We start from the raw sequence: 26,723 nt of genomic DNA, 5'->3' as shown, positions 1-26,723 counted from the left end.
AATGGGGCTGTCTAGATACGTACGTTATTAAACAAATAGAGGAAACACAATAGACACCATGCCTCGCTGAATTTTAGTTGCCTGAGGTTGCAGAATCAAGTTCCTCTTTGAGTGTAAGATGCTGTTTCAAAATCAGTCACTAACCTAGACAGTGTTCACTTACACTAGGTATATTGAAATAAAAAAACTCCCATCGTTCTGAAATGATACTGCTAACTGTAATTTTTTCCTCCTTTTAGGATTAGGGTTTATTCAAAGGTGTATTAAAAAGGAGATTATCTTACTTTTGCTATGCATTTTAGCTTAATGTCATGCAAAGACTGTCAGAGAAGTCTGGGGTTTTTTTTTTCCTTTTTTTTTGTCTGAAAACAGAAGCAGATGCCAAAGATATTTTCCCCTATGGAAATCAGACAAATGGTACTGTCATTGCTTTCTTTTTCCTGCAGATCTGTAATGCATATAGTAATTATATCACCATGGGATGTCAAATCACTGTGGTATATGAAGCCAGAAAATCTCTGCTGCGATTGATAACTATATGTTCCAGTACAAATGAAGTTATAGTCTGCTTTGTTTTAAATTTAAGAACTAAATTTCATCCCTACAGTAGGGCTATTCCCTAGAAATTAAACTTTGTTAGAATTCTGGTTTTAGCTTAAGGAGAAATGGGAAAGAAGCAGAAGAAGGTGCCTGGATGTCTATTTATTTTCAGTGGAGAGCCAGCAAATGCTGCTTGATTTAATGGTGTCTAAATCTCATAAGGCAAGTTCTATAAAGAGAGGTAAACAGATTTCCCAGCTGTAGCAGTTGGTCCAGTAAATTAGGTTACTGCAACTTATGAAACTTGCCTCACTTGCATTTTAGACTATAGAGACTACAACACTCCCATGTCCTCGGAGTGTCAGGGACAAGAATTCGGCTGAACACTTCTGGTTACAGCACCATGCACAGCCTGGACTAGAGAAGCACGCTTAAAACATGCTACTCTTCTGCTCGTGAAATGAAAACAGCTGGGTTCAATGTCTGGGTTTTGGCCTCTTCCCTAAACGAAAACTTTGGATTAGAGAATTTGTCATGTATTTAGGTTTTCAATGGAAACTGAATGGGCACAAGAACAGTGTAAATAATCTCGTATTAAAACTTCAAAAAAAGCAGTGTATGCCTGGAAAGCGACCAGTTTGAAATTAAGTGATTAATCAGCTGTTATTACAGAAAGAGTTAAGTTCCACATTATTTGTCCTGAGGACAGCATCACTCAAAGACTTATCATGAGAAGCCCCAAAACAGTAAAGCCATTACAAGTTTACTGAGTACTGAGTTGCTATGCTGATGTTTTCTGTATTATTAAGTTCTTCCAATGTTTTCTAAACTTTAATCTGTAGCTGTAATCAATATGCACCTCAGCACAGCCCAGAGAAAAGGTGAGGAGGAGACATGGCTTCTGTTATTATAGAATCATAGAATCATTAAGGTTGGAAAAGACCTCTAGGATCATCAAGTCCAACGGTCAACCCAACACTACCACGTCTCCTAAACCATGCCCTGAAGTGCTACGTCTACACATCTTTTAAATACCTCCAGGGATGGCGACTCTACGATTACCTTCTGTACAGTTAAGTCTACAGACATGCTAACAGCAAGGCAGGGCAAATTGCCCAGCAAAGTTAGAAATAGTTAGGAATACAGTATTGTAGCTATTGCTCGCCTTCTGACGGTGCACACTGATCAGCCTGTTTGCCAGGTCACTGCCTGAGTCGCTGTTCAGCCAGCCAGAATTCAAAGGCAAAGGATATAAGACAGGGCTTACCCACAGGACCATGTGGAACTGAAAATTAACCTGTCGTAAGACATGGGGTCCCATGCCTCTGTCACTCTGGATATTAGCTACAGGCTTCGATCTCCCGTAGGCTCAGAGAAAGAAAGAGTTCTCAGTTTAAGCTGGAGGAAAAAGTATTCATCAAGCAATATGCTGCACCCATCCCTATGGCTTAGATATTGTTTGGTCAGTAATTCCATGAAGAAACTCACTAGTGGCATGCTCTCCTTGTTTGTGTGTATAGAGTTTTCCTTTTCGTACGTGTCATCTGCACCTTGAAAATGTGTTGACAGTGCAATTTGCGGACATAAATATAGTGAGTGAATACTACTCTTCCTCCACCCCCTTCAGGACACCCACATAAGAACAAATTTGACAGACTTGTCAAGTATTTTCACACCTTTTCAATATGCCACTATAGATTAAAAAGTATCTGAATGAACCCCACACGGTACTTAATGACAGTTGGGTTTTCCTTGTTAAATTCTTTGTGTACCTGAGGAAAGAAAAGCTTCAGAAATGTTAAATTAATAGATTATTAATCTTTAACTTGGGAAAGCAGCCGAGATAAGAAAAGTTTACTTAAATAAGATGTTCTGCTGAGAATTCTTATGATCATATAAATTTTTAACATTCCTGTGGCCATTTAAATAGATGAAGGTAGATCTCATTGGCTTTTATAACTGCTTCATTAACTACAACATGATCTCTTCAAGATTCACGTTCCCCCCTTTAGCTCATCATTTAAATAAACCAGACTAGGATAAGAAATCTTCCTTTATCTTTGACTCACAGTTCTGATTGCCAAGCATTTGTGTTCATCAGACAGGAAGGGAGATTAAATCAGAACTTATTCAGTGCTCCCTGCAACAGGGAAGTATGTGTTAATTTACATTTTCTTGCACACAGAGAGCTGAAATAAAACCCATATTTGCTGTACTTCAAACCATAGTTATACTGTAAGTTTGATTTGTCAAATAATCTGAATTTCTGAAAAATTCATATAGTTGATCTTAACAGGTAACACATCCAATAAGGTGCGCAAGGATTTGGTGACAATGTTGATAGCATGCAGGTATCAGAGAAATTTTTAGAGAACACAAAATGAATATATCTACATTCCTATACATATTTCATACAAATGAAGACTGCAGGTGTGTTCATACTGTGGATATTAATCTTCATATACTTTATTCCATAATAGAAGGATTTACAGAAAATATTTAGGATGTCTGTTACGAACTGGCACACTAACAATCTGGGAGACCATTCTCCTTTAACGAGAGAAGCATAGCACAGTTTGATTCATATTTTGCATAGAAGCTGAACATATTTGGATGTCTTCTCGGCTGGAGTTACAGTTTTCTGTCAATTCCATTACTAATGTTTACCCATGCTCTGTTGTGAACTTACATAAGCAACACAGTTTAAAGAATACAAACAAGAAAATTATGAAGGTGCTTAACATTCTTGGAAATGGAATCAAGTTATTAAGATAAAATTGGCTTCATTATATCCTATTACTTAAAATGTTTTGCAGGCCAAGTACTTTATCAAGATCTGGTTAGCCACACCACAGCGTTTAGTCCTCAGTAAAATTTAAAACTGCACCTTGCATCTCTGTGTGTAAAACACATTGTAAACCCTCCGCTTAGTAACAGAGAATGGGAAGACCTACAGCTGCATGACGATGTTAGTTCTAGAATGTATACTTCCACGCGGTCAGAGCTTGGAGGAATTTTTCCATGGTTATCTGTCTACTGGTAAACCAACCGTGGTGTCCTTCTATACATTCACACATTCCAGATTCTTTAGAAAATGTCAGCTGAAGTGCACGGTCCTGCTTCTTCTTGTTGATCTAATTTAATCATCACATTCATTAAATGCCAAGAGTGTAATTCTTATGAACAATCAGAGAGGTGGTTTTCCAGCTCCACCCCAGTTCTGTAGCGTTCGGTCTAAGAAAATCAACAAGAAATGTCTAGATAGAGAATCAATGAGAATTCATGCATTTTAAAAATCACTTTAAATGATTTAAAGGGATAAAGTTTGGCATGTAGAACGTAATCAAAGGTCTCCTGTTGAGTCCAACAGAAGATGAATTGGGCCAACAGGCCTCTACACAGCAGTTCTGTCACTTTTCCCCCAAAGAGCTTAAGCTATTCTTATTTAGTGCGTCCCATTTTTGACAACCTGCGAATGGTGTTCCTAGGCTTTTAGCACAACAGAGTAGAAGCTCTCTGGGCCTACATGTGTTATGCTAAGGGTCATACTAAAGCAAGTACAAAAAATAAATATTTGAAATCTTGAAAGTTATAGTGACAGGAAAATAAAAAAAATACTTTGACCTTGCAACCACTACAGCAGCTTATGATGAAATATTGAACATGTTGATGCTAACCCTAAAAATATGACTACATATTAAAACTTACATAAAATACAAGTTACCTGTAAATAAAAGGAGAATTATGACATTTCAACCAAATATTCCATTTTGACTTTTACATTTTTACATTAGGAAGTCACCTAAAGTGATGCTTTCCCATGAAATATTTGCATTTTAGTGAAACAGCAGACAAAATTAAACCAAAACTTTTTAAAATACTTAACAATACTTTTTAAAAAGTGCGAGATGTCAAACTTAATAGAGATTCTGGCAACTTCAGAAAATAATTTTTAAAAAGGAAGTGGAACATTATGCTATTTGTGGAATATTTAATAACTTCAGAAAGATGGCCATGTGTTTTCAGTACACAATGCAGAAACTAAAAACTGCATCCAAAAAAATCTGATGTCTAATTAGATTAGACAAGATTAAAGGTAGAAATCTCTGTCAAGCAACATTCCTACACTATTATTCAAAGTGGCTCTGCAGAATAAAATTTTCCATATAGAAAGAATGGTTTTAGATGAATATGTATTAAAATAACTCTAAGGAAGTATGTGATCTTGGATTACAAAACAAATTTCCAAAAGAGAGATTTTGTATATGACATCTACAAACTTCCAGGAAAATCCAGATAATTCAGGGGAGTATTTATACTTCACAGAAAGTAAGGCGATCTTTTAGGATGTCCGCCTGATCCGGCTACAGTAATGCAAATCCAGAAAAAACAGTGAATGGCTAAATATGAGGGGACTGTTTCCTACTCAGATGTACAATATCCAAAAAAAGACAGACAGAGCCACAGCTAAGTTTGTGATACTCAACAAATAACACACAATATCCTTGTCTTCTTATACTGACCAAGTTCTAATGTTCAGACCATTGGGCCCCAAATGCTAATGTCTCACTGCATTACTGGTGCTTTCTAAATTAATCTGGCAGTCAAACCAGCATGAAATCTATTGCTTTAAAAGAGAGAACAGTCTCATGTATAAATATCTGATGTGTAAAAACCTTATTTTGAAAGATGGCTGTCACACAGAGATGTGATTTGAACTATACTAGAACCGAGTAGTAAAGATGATGCTAGGAAAAGGTTACAAATGATTACCAGTAAAAGATGATTAGAGTTAACTTGGTGTCCACATATTGGTATTCCACAGTGAAGGATTATATTTCTTATATGCATATACATGCTTTGTTCAATTTGATAAAAGCTCATGTAAGGTTTATTTTACCTTTTATCTTCTGTTTCTCAAGACAAAGTCAGAAAATCTAAGGCTAACAATGACTCTGGCTCTTTATTTTGATACAGTCCTTCTAGACTAACCCATCGTGATGAAATACAGGAAAAATATATATACACAAGAAACAAGACCTAAACATAATCTGACATGAACAACATCCTTCTTTAATACTGATGATGACTTCAAAGCAGCTGCCTTCATTTGCAGATTGAGAGCAGAAAAACTTTAAAAAACAATTTGCTTTTGTAGGAAGGGTTAACTGGGTTACTGCTATTTAGCATTAATTTATTGTTTTGCCCAGGAGAACAGATCATGCTAAACCTGTCACTGACAAAAGCAGCATGCCCTTTTTCTCACTTAAACTGGTCATATATTGGAGTAGCTGCCTTAAGACCAACTAAGACACCTCTAATTTAGGCCAAACTGAGTGATAAGAAGAATTAGATTCATACTAACCACTTTTTAGCAGTGGATGTCATGAAGAAAATTCACGCAGTCTATATTGCTGAACTTACAAACTATTGGCACCAGCTGCAATCAAAAGAAAAACAAAAAAAGGGCCACGTCGGAGTACTATCTGAAGGCATAACTGCAAAATGTCTGCCATAAAGTATGAAATAGAAGATACAAACCTTTCAGCATAAGTACTTTCCCTGCTGTAACTTGAAAACTTTTTATCATAAAATTCACCGAAAATAAAGCTATTACAATCATTTGACACAGTTATTAAGCCATAGCAGATGTTATTTGATAATATAAATGCCTAGATATGGAAAAAGTAGATTATAATAATGCTAGAGAATCCTCTGATTTTTTTAATTGAACATGAACAGCCTGAAATGTGACAGCCAAGTGTTTAATCAAATCTGAGTATTTCCTGTTTTGGAAACTGTTGCTTATATGTGAAAGTCAGGAAAGACTGTAAAACCTTTTTTTCTCAAGAGCATCAATATTTTCCTTTTTCCTCTGAATTAAATCTGTTTGAGAAGCCTGTAGATGCTTCTTTCATGGGTTCCCAAGAGCACAACTGCCAGATGCAGTCTTGCATATATTTGACTAGTAAGAAGATGAAGAAAAAAAACCAAAACAAACCCCATGCTTGCACTTGTAATCTTCAAATATTAGCCTGAGTGATATAAGATAAACGTTTAAAGTACTCTGTTTCTATAGACCTCTTTCTCCCCACTAGGGAGCCAGTGACCAGTGAACGTTTTTAAAAAGTAGCTCTCTGTAGCTTAGCTATAAATAATATATAAAATAATATGGGTATCACATAAGAAGTCACATAATCTGAGTCACTAAATTTAAGATGGCTTTGTGAATCTTCTGCTATTAATAGACAAACCTTTATGGGCATTTCAGCTTGCTCTCTTGTATTCCAACTTTATTCAGACTGCAAAAATATATCCTTCTCTCAAATGATAAGACTTGTCTCTGGTGATACTGACAAGACTAACTCTGATCGAGAAAACCTTTCAAAAAAAAAGATTTTAGAAGTATGATTCTGAGTGGATGGAAGTCACTGGACTAGGAAAAGATCCAGTGAAGGTGAAGATCTCTTTCGAAACACCACACACATGGTTGCCACATGATATATGAAGGTGTTTTGGTCTCCTTTTGTGGAGCCTTTATGGTGAGTTCATGGATCTCAACAGGCTGAAAACCACTGATTTTTAGCACATTCTTCCTGAAAAGGGCAAATAAAAGTAAGCAAAACCAGTTACCATCAACACATCACACTATAGTGCATTAGTATGTTATAGAAGAGGAGATGCTTTGTCACTCGTGGTCAGGCATTTCCTGACATAACCTTAGTATCAGTTTCTATTAGAAGAGTATACCTGTTCATTGTATAATGACTATTTGCATTAAGGATGAAATGTTAAAGGAAACAACCTAGCCCCATCCCATTTTGGAAGAATTAAATTGCATTCAGCCAGTAATTTTAATTGCCAGCCACTCCACCATGCCTCCCTCTGCCCCCTGCCCAGCAGAAAGAATAAACCCAAATCCACACAAGTAGTAGGGGGACAGGATCTGCTATAAAGGGAGAAAAAAAGTATCTCCTAAGAGTTTTGCTTCCAAAAGGATCCACACAGAAATACAGCACTGAAATTAGCATAAACCTATTCTACTTAAAGAACAAGCTGAAGTCCCTGTTAATGCTCAGAGAAGTTTTTGAACTAGAGATTGAATTAAATATATATGCTTCAGTCCTTTTCTGAACTGGAGAACAGACACCATTATTCCCCTCCCACTGCTTTCCTTGCTCTGCGTTACTCTGTTTTAAAACCCAACTCAGGATTCTTTCCTAAGTCTAAAAGTTGTTCCCCATCACTGTTCCCACAGAGAGGCCTGGGTGGGTGATGACCACTCTCATCCCCCCCAGACCTTCTCCTCTATGCATCCAAAATCGTCCTTGATTTACCCAGTACAAGTACCTCAGCTCTATGTGAAACTGAGCCCCGCACAGGGAACCCTGCTGCAGAACTGGATGGGATTTTATGATGGAACAGGTTTCAATGGGAAAATCACAAAACTGTTGAAACCAAGATGGTTCAAAATGCAGGGTTTGTGCAGCCAGTCAACCTTGCTCCCAGGGTGTGTGTATCTGGAGAGGCGCCCACAGCCTGCCATGGAGCTCAGCTTGCAAAGGCACTGGCTCACCACCAGCCCTAGCAAATGGACTGGCATGGGGTTCACGGCCCCGGTTGCTTTGCTCTACCGGGTAACAGAGGGCCATAAGGGATTCAGCTCTCATCCAGACATGGAAAATTAAACTTTGACTTCACTCAGCTGGACAGACTGGGTAGCTTTGCATCATCTGGTCAAAGAAGAGATCGTCGTCTCATGTGGTCATTCATTCAAAGATTTGGTGGAAAATTACGATGATGAAGTTTGTGAAAAGCATAGGGAAAAGTTATTTTAAGTGAGCACTGAAGTGTGTTTTCTGCTTTATTTCTAAATATTTATAGATGTTGGGAAGGGAGGAAGAAAAATGGATTAAAAGCCCCCTCAAGCTTGAAAAAAACAAATTAAAAAATTTCAGCCTTAGGAAAAGGAGGCTTAGAGGGGATCTCATCACCATGTACCAGTTCTTAAGGGGTAGCTACAAAGAAGATGGAGACTCCCTTTTTACACAGAGTCACATGGAGAGGACAAGGGGGAACGGACACAAGTTGCTCTTCGGGAGATTCCGATTGGACACCAGAGGGAAATTTTTCACAGTGAGGACAGTCACCCATTGGAATAATCTCCCCAGGGAAGTGGTTGATTCGGCCACGTTGGACGCCTTCAAGAGTCGTCTGGGCAGGGTGCTGGGCCATCTTGTCTAGACTGTGCTCTTCCTAGAAAGGTTGGACTAGATGATCCCTGAGGTCCCTTCCAGGCTGTGATTCTGTGATTCACAGCTGTGAGCCTACAAAGCCTGCAAGCCCTGACTCCACACGGGGATCCGAGTGTCTCAGTCTGCGGTGCGAAGTCCACCCGGCTGGAGGAGGACCTGGGCAGTATGGCACCAGTGCACAGTAGTATCCTGCAGTTCAGACCCATTTAGTCCCCAAAACAGAAAGACTTGTGGAACCACAAATTGCAGTGGCTGCTTTGGAGCCCACTGTGGCAGTGTCTATGCAGAAGACATGCCAGAAGCTTTGGTACATGCCAATGGGAACGGCCCTGACCCAAAACTCATGACAGCTTTCAATGAGCCATCACTACCCATCTGCAGATCAGAGACATGTGACCAGACAGAGACATTGAGCCGTATTTCTAGAATTTGCCTGCTCGCTGCTAACAGTTCATGAAGAAAACCCCTTCACAAGGCAGCGCCCCTCATCCTGCCTGAAGGGTCTCCCCTTGTGTGGTTATGTCAGGTACAGGAGCAGACCTGCCTCTCCCCATGCAGAGCTGCCACCCTCACAGCAGCAACCTCATATCACCACATCTGGGGCACAGGGCTGCTACCTTTACAAACACGTTGTTTCAACTTTTCCCGTTTTCGTCATCTCCATTCTACTTTTTCTCATTTCTATTAGCTCATGCCTTTCTCCTGCTCACATCACCTCATGCTTTAAAAAAAAAATCCCCAAATAGAGAAAATAAACCCTTTCAATGGTCATTCTCTGCCCCGATGACCTTCTTACCACTTTTCCCCTGCTTGGGCAGCAGCGCTACTATAGCACAAGGAAGGAGCAGGGAAGCACCCCACCAAAGTTTAGGAAAAGCAGTTATTGATTTCCTGGGGAAGGAGGGAAGACGTGAGAAGGATTCATCCCTTCTTGGGTGGTTCTGGGGAGGTGTAGGGACGCGCCCTGTGCAGAGCCAGGCACGCGGCTGCACTCGCTCCTGCCTGGGCGCGGTGCTTTCTGCACGTCTCAGGCTGCAGTCTCTAAACTGAGATTAAAGTCACTCCAAAGGAGCCAATAAAGCTTCAATAACCAACTTGGAACAATTTCAGCATCACTGTGGAAGTACTTAAAACGCAGGCACACATGCCGGAGGATTAAGAGCACATAAAAACTAGGTTAAAATAATGTTAAATATCTAAATTAACCCCCTGATACTAGTTATAGCTCTTCCGTATGTCTGCTTTAGCTCATGCTTTTGTCTCTAAGACTTCAGGAGTCAAACTAAGAGCATTATACTAATTATGTACTATACCATGGAGTATTTACAGCAATTCCTGTTCCTAAGAACTGCCTGAGGTAAAAAGAGAAAGCAAAAGCTTTAATTCCTGCGCTTTGAAGTAAATCAATCCCTTAACATTACCTGAACAAGATTTCTATGTTGCAAATGACGACTGGGTCAAAAAGCCAGTCTCACCCTTTTACATGCTAATATCAAGATATTCTAAGTACACAGTCCAAATGGTGAAGAAAAAAACATTACTTTTATGCCGAACAACTTACCATTGTTTTTTGTCATATATCAAACAAGTTAACCTCAAATGTAAAATCTACAAAGCAGAATAAAAAGCATACAATGAATTTATCACCAGAAAACAAAACCTGTAAAATCCCAATAGCTGGTGCTAGAAATTCACAAAGCCTCTTGAAGAAGACTTAGGGAAAAAGTTTGACTCCAAATTTGAGTATAAGAACTCCCTAGTGTAAACCTATGCCATGACAACTTGCTAGCCACGACAACTGCAAAGATACATCCTGGTGCGGGCAGAATTTTTACTGTATTTGATCAAAGGCAAAATCAAGTCCTGGTATATAACAGAATCCCTTTCTTGCTATCATCTCAAAACATTTAATATTTTAAGAAAACTTCATTTTATAATGTGCTGCAGTTTTCTTTCTTTTATTTCAAAATGCATGCATTGTAGCTCCCTAGCAATTTATAAGGTTTATTTCATAAGTCAATAATTTGGTGCCAGTCATATACTGGGATGGAGGTGCTTAACAATACAGATTGACGCTTGATGTGATTTACATGAGCCTCTGTGCCCTAGGCATGTAACTACGATAGCCACATGATTACTACTCTCTTTCAATGAGACTTTGGCAAGAAAGAAGAAACACGCTTAGTTTACTTCAGCCTACTTCCAAGTAAGAGAATCCTCAGTACAGCTTAAAATTCTTTGTATCTATGGTTTTTATTAATTTCATTTTGCTGAACGTTGCTAAAAAGTGTGCGAGATCCACTACCTTCCATGCCTGAAAAAAACACCTCCCCCTGTATTAATTTCCATACTGTAGATTGCAGCCTAGCACAGAGACACTCCAGCACGCCTGAATGTACTGTCTTCCTCAGAGGCAATGTAAATTACCTGGCGTGGATGTCTGGCACTGTGGGTTCATTGCATTGAGGACCTGAACAGGCTTGATCAGTAGTAGTTTGGGAATCTGTACACTCTAACTGCATGCTGCGACAGACCCAAACGTTTAGACATCAACCAGCATGATGCCTATCTTTTTGGCTCATTCCTCGCATTTACAGCTCTAAGCCCTATATGTGACCCACTTCAGACTGGGATTTCCCAGCTGTGCAATAGGAAACACCGAGGATAAAACCACAACTCAAATCTTATTTCTCCCTGGAACATTGCAAAGAGCTTATTCAGGTGAGAACCCTCTCCTGTGGCTCTGGACTCTGTAAGACATAGGAGCAGGCACTTCAGAAGTAGAGCAGAAGGTGATTTCTTTTTTTTCCAAAATCTCTGCTGGAAGACCCTGGTAGTTACAGCTGACTTTGTACTCCAGGAGGTGTCTCTCTGAACCTCTGCAGGAAGCACCGAACTAGGACTTTGTGTAACCTAGAAGACCCTAACCACCAACCTTCTCCAGCTGTGTAGGTAAAAAGAACTGCAACACCAGCTGCTCGAACAAAAGTTCAGGAATAAAAGCTGTCTTCAAAACTGATAGGAGTTTTCAAGGCAAGAGGTTGTGAATATAAATAAGGACATCTGAGAGTTGTACAAATGATTAGAGCTGGGGCTGACTGACTAAAGCAAGCCATCACTGCCAACTGTATTGCCTCTCCAAAGTTTTACCTACGTTTTTGCTTCTTTTTGGGTGACTGCCCGCTAGTCCAAGTTCCCAAGCACATTTTTAAGTGTTTGGTTGTGCTCTATAAGCATTTATTAGAGGCAATGCTTTCGGCTTATTCCAGATTCAGTAACTTAAGGTGAATCCGGTGGTGAAACAAGATCAAAAGTGATCCCCACAGGATTCAGTTTGGCTCACTGATTTACAATTTCCAGTTATTTCTGACTATGTTGAGTTTTGGAGCTATGAAACAACTTCACTACTGAAAAAAATAATCACCTGGAGGATTAGAGTGCAAAATGACATATGAATGGCTCCTTAATGGTGGGAGTTGAAAAAAAAAAAAAAAAGCTTAAGAAAAACTTCCCTTTGCATCAAATACTGAAGAAGCTGGCTGGCTGCAGTGATGCTGGCAGAAAAACACAGAAAATGTCAACTGCCACCTTGGATGTCCTGAGAGGTAACAAGACAGACTGCATGAAGCTTTCTAGCAGATGCTTACACTTCAGCAGAGAAAGAAAAGAATAACAGGTTATTTGAACCTTCCTATAGTTACTCAGAAAGCAAAAACTCTCCTTTTCATTTACTTTTCCACAGCTTTTGTTGTGAAAAACAGTTGTAAAAGCTGCCAGAATTAAGTTCTATCAGCTAAATGGAAGGACTTTGTCTGCCTTTCAGACAGGGAGAGCAGCTGTGTGAGAATCTGTGCTGGTTTTGGCTGGGATAGAGTTAATTTTCTTCACAGTAGCTGGTATGGGGCTGTGTTTGGCATTTGTGCTGAAAACAGTGTTGATAATAAAGAGATGTTTCAGTCACTGCTGAGCAGGGCTTACAGTGAGTCAAGGCCTTTTCTGCTCCTCACCCCACCCCACCAGCGAGTGAGCTGGGGGGGCACAAGAAGCTGGGAGGGGACACAGCTGGGACAGCTGACCCCAACTGACCAAAGGGATATCCCATACCATATGATGTCATGCTCAGCTTAAAAAGGTGGGGAAAGAGAAAGGAAGGGGGGGACATTTGGAATGATGGCATTTGTCTTCCCAAGTAACCATTACGTGTGATGGAGCCCTGCTTTCCTGGAGATGGTTGAACACCTGCCTGCCCATGGGAAGGAGTGAATGAATCTCTTGTTTTGCTTTGCTTGCGTGTGGGGCTTTTGCTTTACCTGTGAAACTGTCTTTATCTCAACCCACCAGTTTTCTCACTTTTACTTTTCCGATTCTCTCCCCCAACCCACCAGTGGGGAGTGAGCAAGCGGCTGCGTGGTGCTTGGTTGCCAGTTGGGGTTAAACCACAACAGAATCCTACACAGCTCTGCTCAATGGCCTCTGGCCTTTCATCTCTGCAGGACAGGGTGGCCCTAGGCAGGGTGAGAAGAAGGAAGAGACTTGCTCACTCTCTTGTTGCCTGTTCAGGCTTACGAGTCCCTGTCAGTGGCTGCAATAGTTCTTTCAGGTGCAGAAGGCAGCCTCATGGTGCAAATGCCCATTAGAAATTAGATAAAGACCCCTGTCACTTCCCAAGTATCTCATCTGAAAGTCATCACTGCTGTTTGAAAAGCTGTTTGTTCAGGAATTTTATGGATTTGGAAATTCATCCATAAGTGGTCCTTTTTGGAGATCACTAAACATCACAAAAACGTGGAAGTAGCAAAACAAAATGCTTTGAACAAAAAGTACTAGCCACCAGGGTGATATTTAAGCCCACTTACCACTTTAAAATAATCATGGGTAGGCGGACAGAGCCCTTGAGTGTGGAGTCAATGGGCATGTGCTAGACTACAAGGTGAGCACATGCACTAAGTATTGTGCTCTTCTACACACGGTCCAGTCTTTAGGTGATTTCTCAGCAAAATGAAGAGTTTCTAAGGAATAAACCAGCACCTGTCACTATATTCTTCCTACACTGACAGAAACATGCAATTAACACCTTCAAGAAGAAGACCAGTTTTTTGCCAAGGGAGTCTTGAGCTGCTCCATATCCACCACCCAGCTTCAGGGTTTTGTCTCCAGCTCCAGCTCTTAGGATCCTAGTGATAGCTCTCATCCCTACCTTTCTGCCTCTATTTTCCACTCCTTCCTTCCCTCCTCCTCAGCATGCACAAACTCAGCACGCAATTGAGGAGCCAAACCTTGTCACTATACACATACCCGCATAGGCATGCGCAGAGTTGTCTCGGTGATCTCCAGCATAGCTCTCCACTGTAGTTCCTGGGTGGGCCCTAATTAAGGACGTCTCCTGCAGAACCTAAGGGATCTAACCTTTTATCTGCAGGTCAGATATATATCAGCCACTGAAGCACCTCAGAAATAAAAAGCTACAGAATCAAGAATAGAGAAACCTGCTTTGGTTAAGTACAATGCATCATAGACTACAAAAGTGTGGGTGCTGCTTTGGGGCTGTCAAATCATTCAAGCAGCAGAGGCAAGAGCCACTAAAACTCATCAAGGACAAAGTCATGCCATCTGGATTTCCAAAGCTTTTGAAAATACATTTGGAAATGAAAAACACGCAACAGCTAATGCACTAGATGTTTCACACTGGTAGACTAAGATGCAGATATCCAATTTACAGATAACACAACAGCTTCTTTTGCCTTAGTCATAAATTCCAGGATGATCAGATTCTGAATAGCACTCCCAGATATAAAGGAAAAATAGGGCAGATGATGAATATTTTATCACTGAATTCTTGCTATACATAATCATATTATTTTATTATCACATGCTGTGCAGAAAAAAAAAGGGGAAATGAGGCTAGATTTGTGGAGGATAATAGTAATTTGTCAAGCTGTTTGATACAAGGATGAAAATACAATAAACATGATTTTAAAAGTTGAGATAGGGAGACTGGCTACTGCCGTGAAATGGGAAAATGTGGAAGTGATTTAAGGGTATTAAAGGAATGTAAAAGAGTCTGCACTAGAATAATTTGTATAGCAAGAACAACAAAATAAAGTACAAGAAACACTAGCAAAAGCTGTATCCATTAAGACAAAAGGTAACCATTTTGACAGTCTTCTCATTACACATCTCCACTCAAGTTTCACCATGACTTAGAGAAAGCCATTTCCTTAGTACACTGCACTTCGATTATGTGTGGACAGGGAATACCTTCTGCTAACGGTGTTCAGATACACATATTCTAATCCACTTTTCCAATGGTATTTGTTAGAGTTCAAGTTTCCTTATGAACTGTGACATGAAATGACATGTTTCAGTGTATTCAATCCCAACGTTAATCCAGCACCATAAACAAGCCTTTTTAAAAAACAATTTTAAGAAATCAACCTTTTAAAATCACAAAGACATAGCTAAAGAGAGAATGCAGATGGAGCTTGGTAGAGGTGCACAGAATCAATCACAGAAGCACAAGAGGCTGCAAAGGACCCCTGGGGATCTCTAGTCCAACCTCCTGCCCAAAGCATATCCAACTACAGCAGGTTGCTCAGGGTCTTCTCCAGTTGGGTTTGGATACCTCCAAGGATGGAGGCTCCTTACTGCAATTTGGCAGAGATAAAACCTGACTAGAGTTGCTCTTTATATGAGAAATAATGACCAAGGTGTTTCAGTCACAGGCAAAGAAATGGAAATATGGCCAACAGATAATCATATTAGCTTTGGCCATGGTGGCCTGGCATTTCATTTGAAATGTAGTAGTTCTGTTCCTAACTGATTTATCTCTGCATTTTATTACCAGAAAAACACTTTAAAAACATAACGAAACAAAACCCCATAACATCTGAAAGAAAAAAATAATGGATGAAATAGCTTGGAGGACACTGACTGAGAATTTCAATGCTGTTGTTTACATGTTTTCAAGAAAGTGGTTATCCTCATTCCTGACCTGTCTTTGAAAACTTCCAAGTCTCTCCAGGTAGGACTTTTAAGTCTCCACAGTTCGCTTGGGATTACAGACAGCTTCAATAATGCTCTAAATACGAACTTTTAAATATTAGGTTTTCAAATAATAACCAAAGGATTAGATGAGGACAAATGTAAATATTTACCTGTGTACAATCACTCAGACTGTCTGCCTGACACTTTGGTGTATAACGGGAAACAGTACACATGCCTCATATCCAGCTGTCAGATTTGATTACTTGAGTTAGGTTCCGTCATACCAAGATTAGACAATCTGTACCCAGCCTGACTGAGAAATCAAATTGGACAAATTCTTTCATTTACAACTCTGTAGTAGAAAAAAGGTTAGAGCAGGCCCTTCTTCTGATCCAGTTAAAAAAAAAGCCCTTGCAAGCAGTGGGAGCCTCAAATACCTGAAAGGCATATAATTAGTCAACCTCTGAAAACTCCTGAAAAAGATACCAGAGCTAGAGCTCCCCTCAAGGTTCCCACATACCTTTCCCCTCTCAATCAAAAAAAAAAAGGTATAAAATCAGAATTGAGACCCAAAACACATTTCAGATATTTTTATGCACTATGCAATCTCAGGAGTCTTGTGTCAATTATGTTTAGAAAAGCCACTCAGAAATTAGAGCCTGCCTAGGTCAAATTAAAGCAGGTTTTCTCCTTGGCTTGCAGGTGATGCAGGAGCACAAGGATCCCATGATTTTTCTGCCCTTTCATCCTGACTTTCAGTAAGTGGTGCATTTCAAAGACTTTTTGGTTCAAAAAAAACAGAAACAGAGGACAGAACACCAATGTTTCCCCGTTGTTTTTATTTCTAAATTAAAAGATTAACTGGGACATTCACCGCACCAATTTCCATTTCAGAAATGCTGCATGGCCTCATACGGCAAGAGAGCCAGGCTAACGTGGCCAGCCTCTGCATTTACCAGTCCAGAACCAAAACCCTACAGCAGCCCTCAGAGCACACACCTAGAAGAGGTGCACACACATGAAGAATCATTATGCATTACTACCTGTACAGTGAAAGGTCAGACATTTACGTCGTGGGAGATGCATGACATCGTGCTGCTGAGTACGCATCCATAAACAAATGCAAGGCATGAATGGCTTTTTTTATCATTTCCCCTTTTCATCTCTAGCCTCTCTCAAGGACTATAATTTAATATTAAATGCTGATCTCAAGCATTTCCTTTGTGAATATGTATTCGATGTGAGATAGGAAGGAAGAGTCTTTACTGCGTTTGTGTAAGCTGCTGCTGGCATGAGGGAGAGAGGCAGAGAGACTAAGCACCGCTAAGAGTGGTGTTTCAATGTGTTAAGGAACTGGGGAAGCTTATCCATTGCCCTGAATTTCCTTATGTGTGTATCTTTGACCTCCTTTAGGTGTCCTCTATTATCTGTAGGAGAGCTTCATAGCTTCTCCAGAACCTCAGTCAGGGAATTAGAGTGCGACAAATATTTGTCCTAGGTAATTTATCTTACTGCACATGTTCTTCTGATAAAGTGTCTCTTGAGAGTAAAGCATGCCACCTTCCCAGTGAAATACATGGACCTTACTTTCCAATTTCACTGAGGGTCATTATACTGTGTGATCAACCTTGGCCTGGCTGCTGCAGGTGCAGTTTCAAAAACAAATCAGTGTTCCACTGAAGTACCTTAAATATAAATTAAAAAAATGCATGGACTGACCTTTATGTCACTGAATGAAACTTTGTATTTTTACCAGTTGTGACAAACTAGATCAGAGAAGGAAGGTAGATACTCAGATTGTGTTTTTTAGATAGGAAAAAATACTAAGAAGAAAACAGTGTTAGATGTGAAATACCTATCCAAATGCATAAAGCACAGGTGTCACAGTCCAGTGCATGCACCAACCCTAAAACATTTGTCTGACACAAACAATATGAGCAAAAAAAACCTATTTTGTTAAACAAAGCCTTACCTTTCTGCTATAGATTTCCTTGGGAAATAAAAATCCTCTCCTGCGAGGTAGGCAGCTGCAGTTCCACCTCCGAAATAGGTTTTCCTTAAGAGGGGGGCAATCCGGTTGCTTACCAATAATGCTCCTAAACCAGTTGGGAATCCAAAGATTTTATAGAACGAGATGGGGATAAAATCAGCTTGGTGAACTCCCAAGTCTAATGGAGAACTGCTCACATACGAAGCTGCATCTAGTAGAACAAACCACTTCCCTGGTATCTTGACGGGGCAGACTCTTCCAGATTTTATGTCCTGTATCCATGAAAGGGGATATTTGGTACCAGAAAAATTGCTCTGAGCTGGATAAGAGAAAAGATGAGGTGTTGTGCAGTTTTGTTCTTCAGCTGGTAACCTGTTCTTTTCCAATAACAAGATTTCCTTTGGTTTTATTGGAACAGACAAGACATTCATTGAGGCAGTTATCCCCCTCATACCCACCACAGACGTGTGGCTGTCAGTTAGGTAACAGAATCGACTGCTGGGTTGCTTTGTGCCTTCAGGTATCCAAGGGAATGCTTCTGCTACCAGTTTAAGTGCAGCTGTGCATCCAGATGTGAAAATGATGGTGTAATCTTCAGCAGTAGTGTGAAAGTGTTGCAATATTCTGAAAAATGGGGGGAAAAGAGATCCAGTTATTTTCTGATTTTTCTGTTTTATTGCTGTGTGATATATTTTGTTTTTCCTCAGCATAAATTCTTCTACTCTGACACCTGATATGAATAGAAGTAGGCAGGTTTTGCCAAATAGCACAATAAACTTCAACAGGTGTAACCCAAATAATTTTGCCCACAACAGACTCTTTCCAACGCTGTAATGAACGTGGCTGTGTTTTTAAGGACAGAAGCCAATTCTGCCTGGGTCTGAGGGCCAGTCTGGTCCCTCAGTGGCATCAGAATCAAGTGTGGATATGATTAAAATGACACTGTCCTTGAGAGAGCCCATTATTATTTGCAAACTATTAGGGGTTTTAGTTTACAAAGTCTTTGGAGCAGACAGAACATCTTTCAGTTAAAAAAATTCATCTACTTAAATACTGGGCATCCCAATTAAGGGTCACAGGGTTCAACAGGGAAAACTTATCATACAGCTTTGCTCCTTGCTTATATTATTGACAACAGAAACAGAAGACAACAAGAAGCAACATATGCTTCCTATGTGCCTTGTGCACTTAAGACCGTAATCTCTGTAGTCTGCAAAGATAGCCTAAACCAGAAGCAACCTAATATCTTCCAGTGAGCCAGACTATGAAAACCTAAGCAAGTCGACCTCTTGAGACACATCTACCCTACACATTCGTTGATGCCTGGACGGCACCTTGCTGGATCTAAACTACCTTTTGTGAATACCGTCTAATGCACCTTCTAGTACCCATGCGAGCTCGTGCATCTGTTACAGTTTTGCAGTATGCAAGATTAGCCTTTTCAGAGGCTGAGGAACAGTTTCAGTTCAGTCACCTTTCTTACCTTTTTCATCTGATGAACTTTCTCTGAATTAACTTTTATAACACTCCTACTAATATTAACAGGAAATGTAACAACCATCTAAGAGACACCAGCTTCAGTGCAGGGAGCAGAGCAAACAAAATTGAACCAGAGCATAAATGTTGCTGCTCAGCAATGCTGTCTGGTTTTCAAGGAAAGTAAGATGTTTCTCAGCATATCTCTCCTGCTGCAGAGCGTTTCTCTAAGCAGCATAACATACCAGTGCTCTCCAAGCCGCTGGCACTCTCATCTGTGCAATTCCAAGCAATACCAGCATTTGGAGAGTCTATGAACTCTGGTTCCCAGTATGTACCATTAAAAGATTGCACGTTATATATAACAGGAGATTCCCTTACCAGGAGAGGCAGAAGCTGAAGACACAGTTGCATTTAAGTGTAAGTTGTACTAAAGGTTACACAACAAATTCAAGCTAAAATTTCCTGAACCATAGGACAGCAGTGAAATGCCTTGAAGTTTTATGTGTCTAGTCTGAAACGCAAATGCTACAGGCAAAGGGTGGCAGAGCTGGGTGTGTGGGGTGCAGCAATCAAAGATTAAACACTGGAAAACAAACAATTAAAATGACTTTGATTATTAGGACTAAAAACACCCTGCAAAGGGTCACTGAAATGATACTATTAATAGTTTTCTCAGTTGAATAAAAGTCTCGTTGTACTGGGAAGTACAGGATGCAACAAATGGATTCGTAGACCCAAATGAGACTTCCCTTTCTTCAGAACTTAAATTTTTGAAATCTGATGCAATTGGTAGGTATTTTATGTCTTCTGGAAATGAAGAAAGAATTTCAGCTTTTATGAAGGACATCAGCCGGTCATAGATTTATGCTTTAACTGTTCTGAGAAACCATTTGAAAGAGTTCATAAAGATCTTTCTGAAATAGATCTGCCAGGGTACAGTTGCTGCAAGCATTCACAGCTCCGGACATGATTTTTTAAAGACCATGTTCAGAGAAACCAAACTTCTCCATTAGACTTTAGAAACCATGTAAGGGATGAAGGCGGGGACATTCACAGAATTTTTTGTATTGGGTATTGAACTGAGAGCTCGCCTCATTCATCACTGTGACCTGCTCTCTCTGGCCACTGAATCCCATCCACTCCCCATTCCCCTGCAGTGAGCTGTACAGCCTTTCCCACCACCTCCTGCATTACAGCTTGAAGCATGCGTTTGTGTCGTATAGGACACCTGACCGAAGGAACCTGAAACCCTCAACCCAGGCAGTAGCCTCTGCTGAAGGTAAGCTAGCTGCAGGGTTACCACTCAGAGCCATGCCCTGAATTTCAGTCCTGATGTCATTCTGCCTTTATTCTCCTTTCCTTGCGTTCACCTAGATATAGAAAAGGTGGAAAGCAGAGCAAGCAAGAATTCTAACTTCTTCAAGGAGAGAGCGCTACAGCATCAGACTCTTGTTTCTAGGGGAAAGGAACTGCAGAATGCGGGCTAGTAAGGAGGCCGTGCCTTTGTGGTTATGAACATAATTTTGTATGTGGCTTATTTTTGTATGTACTACAGTTATATTAGATAGATCTTGGAATCATTACACTGATATAAAATTATAAAAAGGTTGTGCAATCCCAAGGAAAAAAATCAACACCACCAAAGTATCAAGATTTCTATGTTTTTACCTCTGTGAGTACTAGGACAAGTTACATATTCACATGTATGTGCACAGATGGAATACCTTCCAAGTTAAAAAGCCAGGTGACAGGAGCAAATTCATAATACACAACATCTCTTCATAAGAGCAAGTTGATGAGAGCAACAAAAAGCATACTGAAGACTCTTCGCAAGCTGCTCCTCTTCTACCTTCTACGCTTTCTCTGCTCTCCTCGCCCATCAGCCTCTTTGTGCCACACAGGCTGAGTGGGAGGTGAGACACAGCTAGGCAAAATGCCACATTTTGCTCAGGAATAACAACCTGCAGTTCTGCACAGGAATTGTACTCACTTACTGCAGCACTTAATTTGACCAAAAGACACTGCAAAATGACAATAGCTAGGATGCAGGAATGGTGGATCGGGATTTAATTACGGGATGCTGTTGTCCAACCACAAACATCAGAGCCAGTGAGTACTTTTATTAAAGATTATCACAACTTTACAAAAGAATAAATATTACCGTGGGTTGTTCAGGCTCACAAATAGTGACAGCTCGATGTTTAATTCACAAATGAGAGAGACAAGGCTCATGCACATCAGTATTATTTTAACTATGTTTAGTTTTAAATCATTCAAATTCAGAAACAGCTGAATGGTTCTGAAATAAAATCCATGAGGTAACACTTACTCATTTATCTACTCAGCTCAGTACCAGAAATAGACTTCCACATGAAAAAAGTCAAGGTTAAGGTAAAATTTTCAGGAGTGCCCAAATTAATTAGAACCATACTTTTTTAAAGGGTATTTAAGTTCCTAAAGCTAGAGAAACAAGAAAGTTACATTTCTAATTGACTTCAGTAGGAAATAGGTTCTTTTGTGAATCTCATTAGGCACCTATTTGCATTTTGGGTCTCTAAATGCCTCATAAAATTGCTATGATTCCAGTACTTGCAAAAGAGGTAGAATTTTCAAAGTCAGACTTACATTTTGGCTGAAGTATTTCTAATGTTAAAAAACCTAAATAAATAAATAAAGCCATATCAACTGAGTTAAGGGCATTTCCTTCTCCAGAATGACTTCTGACACACGGAGCAGAAGAGCTGCCAGCACCTCAGAATAAGGTCTATAAAATGAATACCACGAACTCCTGAACTAGAGCAGCACTGCTATGATAAAATTAGAGTACATAGGGATAGAAAACTGCAATACGTCTGAATGACTTCTGCCGCCCACAGTACTATATCCTCTGTTTTGACACGAATATTGGGAAGCACTGGCTATTACACAAGGAATTCCTAATGCTTTCTGTCTTCATGTAAGACATACCCCATTACAGTGAAATGCAGTTCACCTTTATTACACTCCTGGAAGATTTATAGCCATATGTAAGGTGGTTGTTGGCAGCAGGACTAAAGACTTGCAGTAGAAAACTGATAGCTTGACCTACTATAGCTCAGAGCTGCAAAGAGCAGTGGTATTTTATAGTATTACAAATTTCCACTTTCAAAGTACTCTCTGGAAGAAATGACTAAGAGGATAATTGTTTCATTAAACATACTGATACAGCTGTGCCATCAGAGGGAAGATGGCAGAAAGGCTGAGAAACTCGACCCAGCACCTTGCTTTCAGGCTGGCAAGGTGGGGGAGACAGCTGCACGCTCCGTCTTTGCAGTACATCAGAGACACACCATGACATACCATCCCTTCTCCCCCTCCTCTCACACCCCCAAAAGCACATAGATCACAACACAAGGAGGTCAATAACACATGGCCAAGAAGCCAGTCCAGGGAGAAGCCACTGAAAACACCCTCACTTGACCACACTTCCCTGTGCACACTTGTATTCTGAGACTTCTCTGTTAGCTGGTGTTTAATCGTTTTAAGAAGTTGCCATAAAAGTTCTGTATCTTCATAAATGCAGTTGAGCCAAAATGCCTTACTGTCCTAAAGTAAACACTGGTAGGGAAAGTAAATTAATTTTCAACCAAGCTTGCTGTCTCATTTTATACATTTAATAAACATATAATTAATAATGGGCTTTATAGTCAAAGACATCGATAATCAAGTCATATATTTTGAGGGAGTAGTCATATTGTCTAACTTATCTAACCCAACAGCCTGAATTAATAGTTTAATTAGAACTAGACACTCCTCATTGCCACTGGCAGCTCTGCAAAAGGTAAAGTCTACTGATTTGTTCGGCTTCCTTAGGTACGCGGTGACACCCAAAGTTAGATGAAAGGGATGCCCTCCAAAGTTGCTGCCTAGCTCCCATTATCTCATGCAAGGAGCCCCATGTTCCTCCTCGCTGCCAGCTCTTCATCTGCAGCTTTCAGCAGCAGATCAGTAGCAGTGCTCCCACAAAGGTACAGATGTTCATACTATACCAGGCTGCCCAGAGAAGTGGTAGAGTTGCCATCCCTGGAGGTATTTAAAAGACGCGTAGACGTGGCACTTCAGGGCATGGTTTAGGAGACATGGTAGTGTTGGGTTGACGGTTGGACCTGGTGATCCTAGAGGTCTTTTCCAACCTTAATGGTTCCATGATTCTATGATTTCCATTACAGCCTCCCAAAATTCAATTAATTTACATGGCTTTTTTTCCATGCTTCTAGGCTTTACATACATCCAAAATATGCTTTATATCAGTTTCTGTATTGTCTTCAAATTTACCATTTTGCAAACACCTATAAAAAGCTGAACAGCAACTGATAGTGCTAGGTTTGGGTCCTTCCAAACTTCAATTCCCACTGGTGCAAACATTTCAATTTCTTGTTGGCAAGATCAAAATATGGCCAAGGACTTTGTAATTTTCATGTTTTATATTTGTATTCACATTTTTATTTAGATTGTATATGAGCTTTCATAAATATTGTCAGTACAATGATTTTCTAGCCAGTAGCTGATCCAGCTAGAAAAGACCACTTTTAAAATTTTTAGTATTGCCATTGTAACAAGAGATTCAGATTTTAAGTCAGAATCCTGGATATCTATTCAACAGTACAGGTGTAGGTAGCACTTTATAAAGGCTCCTTTTCAGCTGCGCATTTACATATAAAAATTATTTCTCATTATAAAATTTTTCTGTTGTCACACTACCCAGGAGCACAAATTCAGATTGGACTTGTATTGAGAGATGCTTAGCCTGAGTCTCAGAAACTTCATCACACTGCTTTCTGATCTATAGAAACTCTGAAAAGATGTAACGTACTGTTGTTTAAGGAATAGGGTTTGTACGAATGGCAATTTAAAAAAAAAATTACTTCTAAGTCAAAGAAAATAGTTTTTTTTTTATTTAGTTACTTTTTTAACGTTAGAGGGTAATACTTTTCAGAACCAGCGTTCTAATTCTTTCCTCGCATAAGTGTAAGTGAGAAGTGTAGGCAGTGGCTGCATCTACATTTCTAGGTAAGAGCATTTTAACCTTCCTCATGTATTAATTAAGGGTCAGCTCCAGCTATCAAAGAGGTCAGCTGAAAAACTGCCATCAACTTTAGTGAGGGAACCTAAGGTCTTGTAAACTGTGGGTGTTACAGACACCAGGACCTGCACCCTGCTTTTAGGCTTAACTTAATGTGTAGCAGTAGTCCTTCTGTACATGTTTTTCTGTCTATGTATATAAAGAAAAAAGGAACAGAGATGTAGGTATCCTCCTTTAAGCCAATGCAGAAGGATACCATAAAGAAACACACTCTGCTTAACAAACAACCCAAATTTTTCTTAACTTCTGTCACTGACAGAAGTGACAGCTTAGCTTAACTAGTTACAGCTATATCCACAGGGGGAATGCTCTGGTTTAACAAACTAAAAGGACAAGCCTTCTGCGTAGGAAACATATATTATTTTGTAAAGAGGAGGTCTTTCAATCCAGTATGTCACAACACCAAGTTATGTTCTCGACGTCAATTTGCAATCCAAACAAAAGCAAACTGAAATCTATGAATATTTTAAAGAATCAAATGTATTTAAGCAGGAAAAAAATCTACCAAGTCTGTCTTCCTCCAGCAAAACATTAACTTAATGAAAAAAGCTCTTGTAAAGGTTTGGGTTTTTTCACTTAAAGCAATGTTTTCAACAGTCATCTGTGCCATATCATCTCTGTAACCTGTGCAGCTAACCCAGCAGAGGTCCATCAGATTGAAGGATTTGCCCATGGATTAAGACCTGCATAAGGAAGAGCACTGGGATAAATAATCCTTCATAGTTCTCTCACAAACTCTGCTCAGTCCGCTTTTCTGTTTCAGTTTCCCCTCTCATACTGACAACACACAGATTTAAACGTGGTAACTGTGAAATAGGCACACGCTGCTCTATTTATCCTCACTGCTTACATCCACATAAACTTGTTTTCTGGCCATTTTACTTGAAAGGCACTCATTCTGAACCCAGCTTCTTCCCATTTCTACTTGCCCAAGAGTGATAAGGATCTCATCCATTTACTCTAGTGCTGCTTACAGCAACACTGAAATTAGTTCCCTGGACATATGAAATAAATGGTTAGCTGGAACGCACCTCATAAACTCCACTTGGCATAGGTAGGTGATGGAAAAATCCCTCCCTTTCTATGTGAAAGCATTACTTTCTTTAGGCACTCACGCTCAGCCATCTGAGTTGAAGCATTGTAATCGTTACATTTATTCTCCTAGGCTCTGCCCAATTCACTGGAGACACACTGCGGAAATACCCGTTTGCTTACCAAGGGTCATAGTTGATCTTCAGCAAATAAATCCCCTCTCCAATTCTGCAAAGCTGGCAGCACAGTAGAACGCCTGGAGTTCCCCTCGCACAACATCTTTAGAAAAGCAGGAGCTCTCTAATGGCTACAAAACATCTTCCTGCGGTGAACAAAGCCTGTGAGAAGCACATACCCTGACTGAAACGTGTTGACCCTCATTACGAGGTGCACCTCCAGAAGGCGTTCAGTGTCACAGCAGGCACACTGACTGAGCAAACTAAAATCTAGGGTGGTATTATGGCACTGCATGTTACCAGAAGAGCAAAACAGTGGGAAGGAATCATGAAAACCATAAAATCTGACACTGCAGGATACCTGTTGGTACAGTTTGTCCTAACACACAGATATAACTCCTCTCACTGACAGAAGCCTATAACTCCTGTAACTTTCTAGATGTGGCAGAAACCCCTGGGTAACTGTTTCCTCTGAAATTAAATAGTTATTTTTCTGTGCAGAGAGGGAAGATCAATAGCTACATGATTTTAAAACCACTTTGTGGATATTTTTCGTGAGTAAGACCAGCCAGACCCATTTACTCTGGTGCTTGAACAACTGCCAAAGATTCGTAAAAACACTCGTGAATTCCAGTTTTTTCACTAATTAGGACACAAATGGCTCTGCAAATTTATACCATAGGTTCTTCAAATGAAGATTCACCACCTGCTCTTCAAGTCAACCAGGAAGGAAATGGAAAAAATAACCCATATTTTGGGCAACTATTTAAGGAGGACTAGCCATAACCAGCAAACAGCACATGAATAAACCATTCTAAACTGTATTTGCACAAACTAATTGCCAAATAGAAAACTAGGAATGAATCTGAACAGGTTTGCAAATCATTCATGTATTAAAATTCAAAGTATTTTTGCAGCAAATCACCACAAGGAAGCAAAATTAAAACCAAACATAGGAAGATTTTGTACATGGACTAGCATATAACCTCAGTTGCTGTCTAGGGCGACGTCAGCCGGAGATGTCTTCATCACAGTATTTTCTTCGTAAGATACACCAAACAACTAAGGTCACACTATTTCCCCTTTCCAAATTCCTTTTAACTAGCACAGACTGTAAGTTTTTTATTTAGGCATCCCCTGAGCAG

General features: G+C 40.0%; 1 protein-coding gene across 2 annotated transcripts in view; it reads right to left on the bottom strand.

The window, feature by feature from the left end:
• MOCOS (molybdenum cofactor sulfurase) overlaps positions 1 to 26,723 on the bottom strand; it is a 227,698-nt gene that overhangs the window by 124,217 nt on the left and 76,758 nt on the right. For both annotated transcript variants that reach the window (XM_064443252.1, XM_064443253.1), the window contains exon 4: positions 17,752 to 18,393. In XM_064443252.1, coding sequence (XP_064299322.1) covers positions 17,752 to 18,393 — 642 coding nt within the window. The remainder of the gene's footprint in view (positions 1 to 17,751; positions 18,394 to 26,723) is intronic.

This window comes from Phalacrocorax carbo, chromosome 2 (genome assembly GCF_963921805.1).
Source record: "Phalacrocorax carbo chromosome 2, bPhaCar2.1, whole genome shotgun sequence".
Taxonomy (NCBI): domain Eukaryota; kingdom Metazoa; phylum Chordata; class Aves; order Suliformes; family Phalacrocoracidae; genus Phalacrocorax; species Phalacrocorax carbo.
Note: the sequence above shows the minus strand (reverse complement) of the source record. Positions and strands in the feature narration are given on the sequence as shown.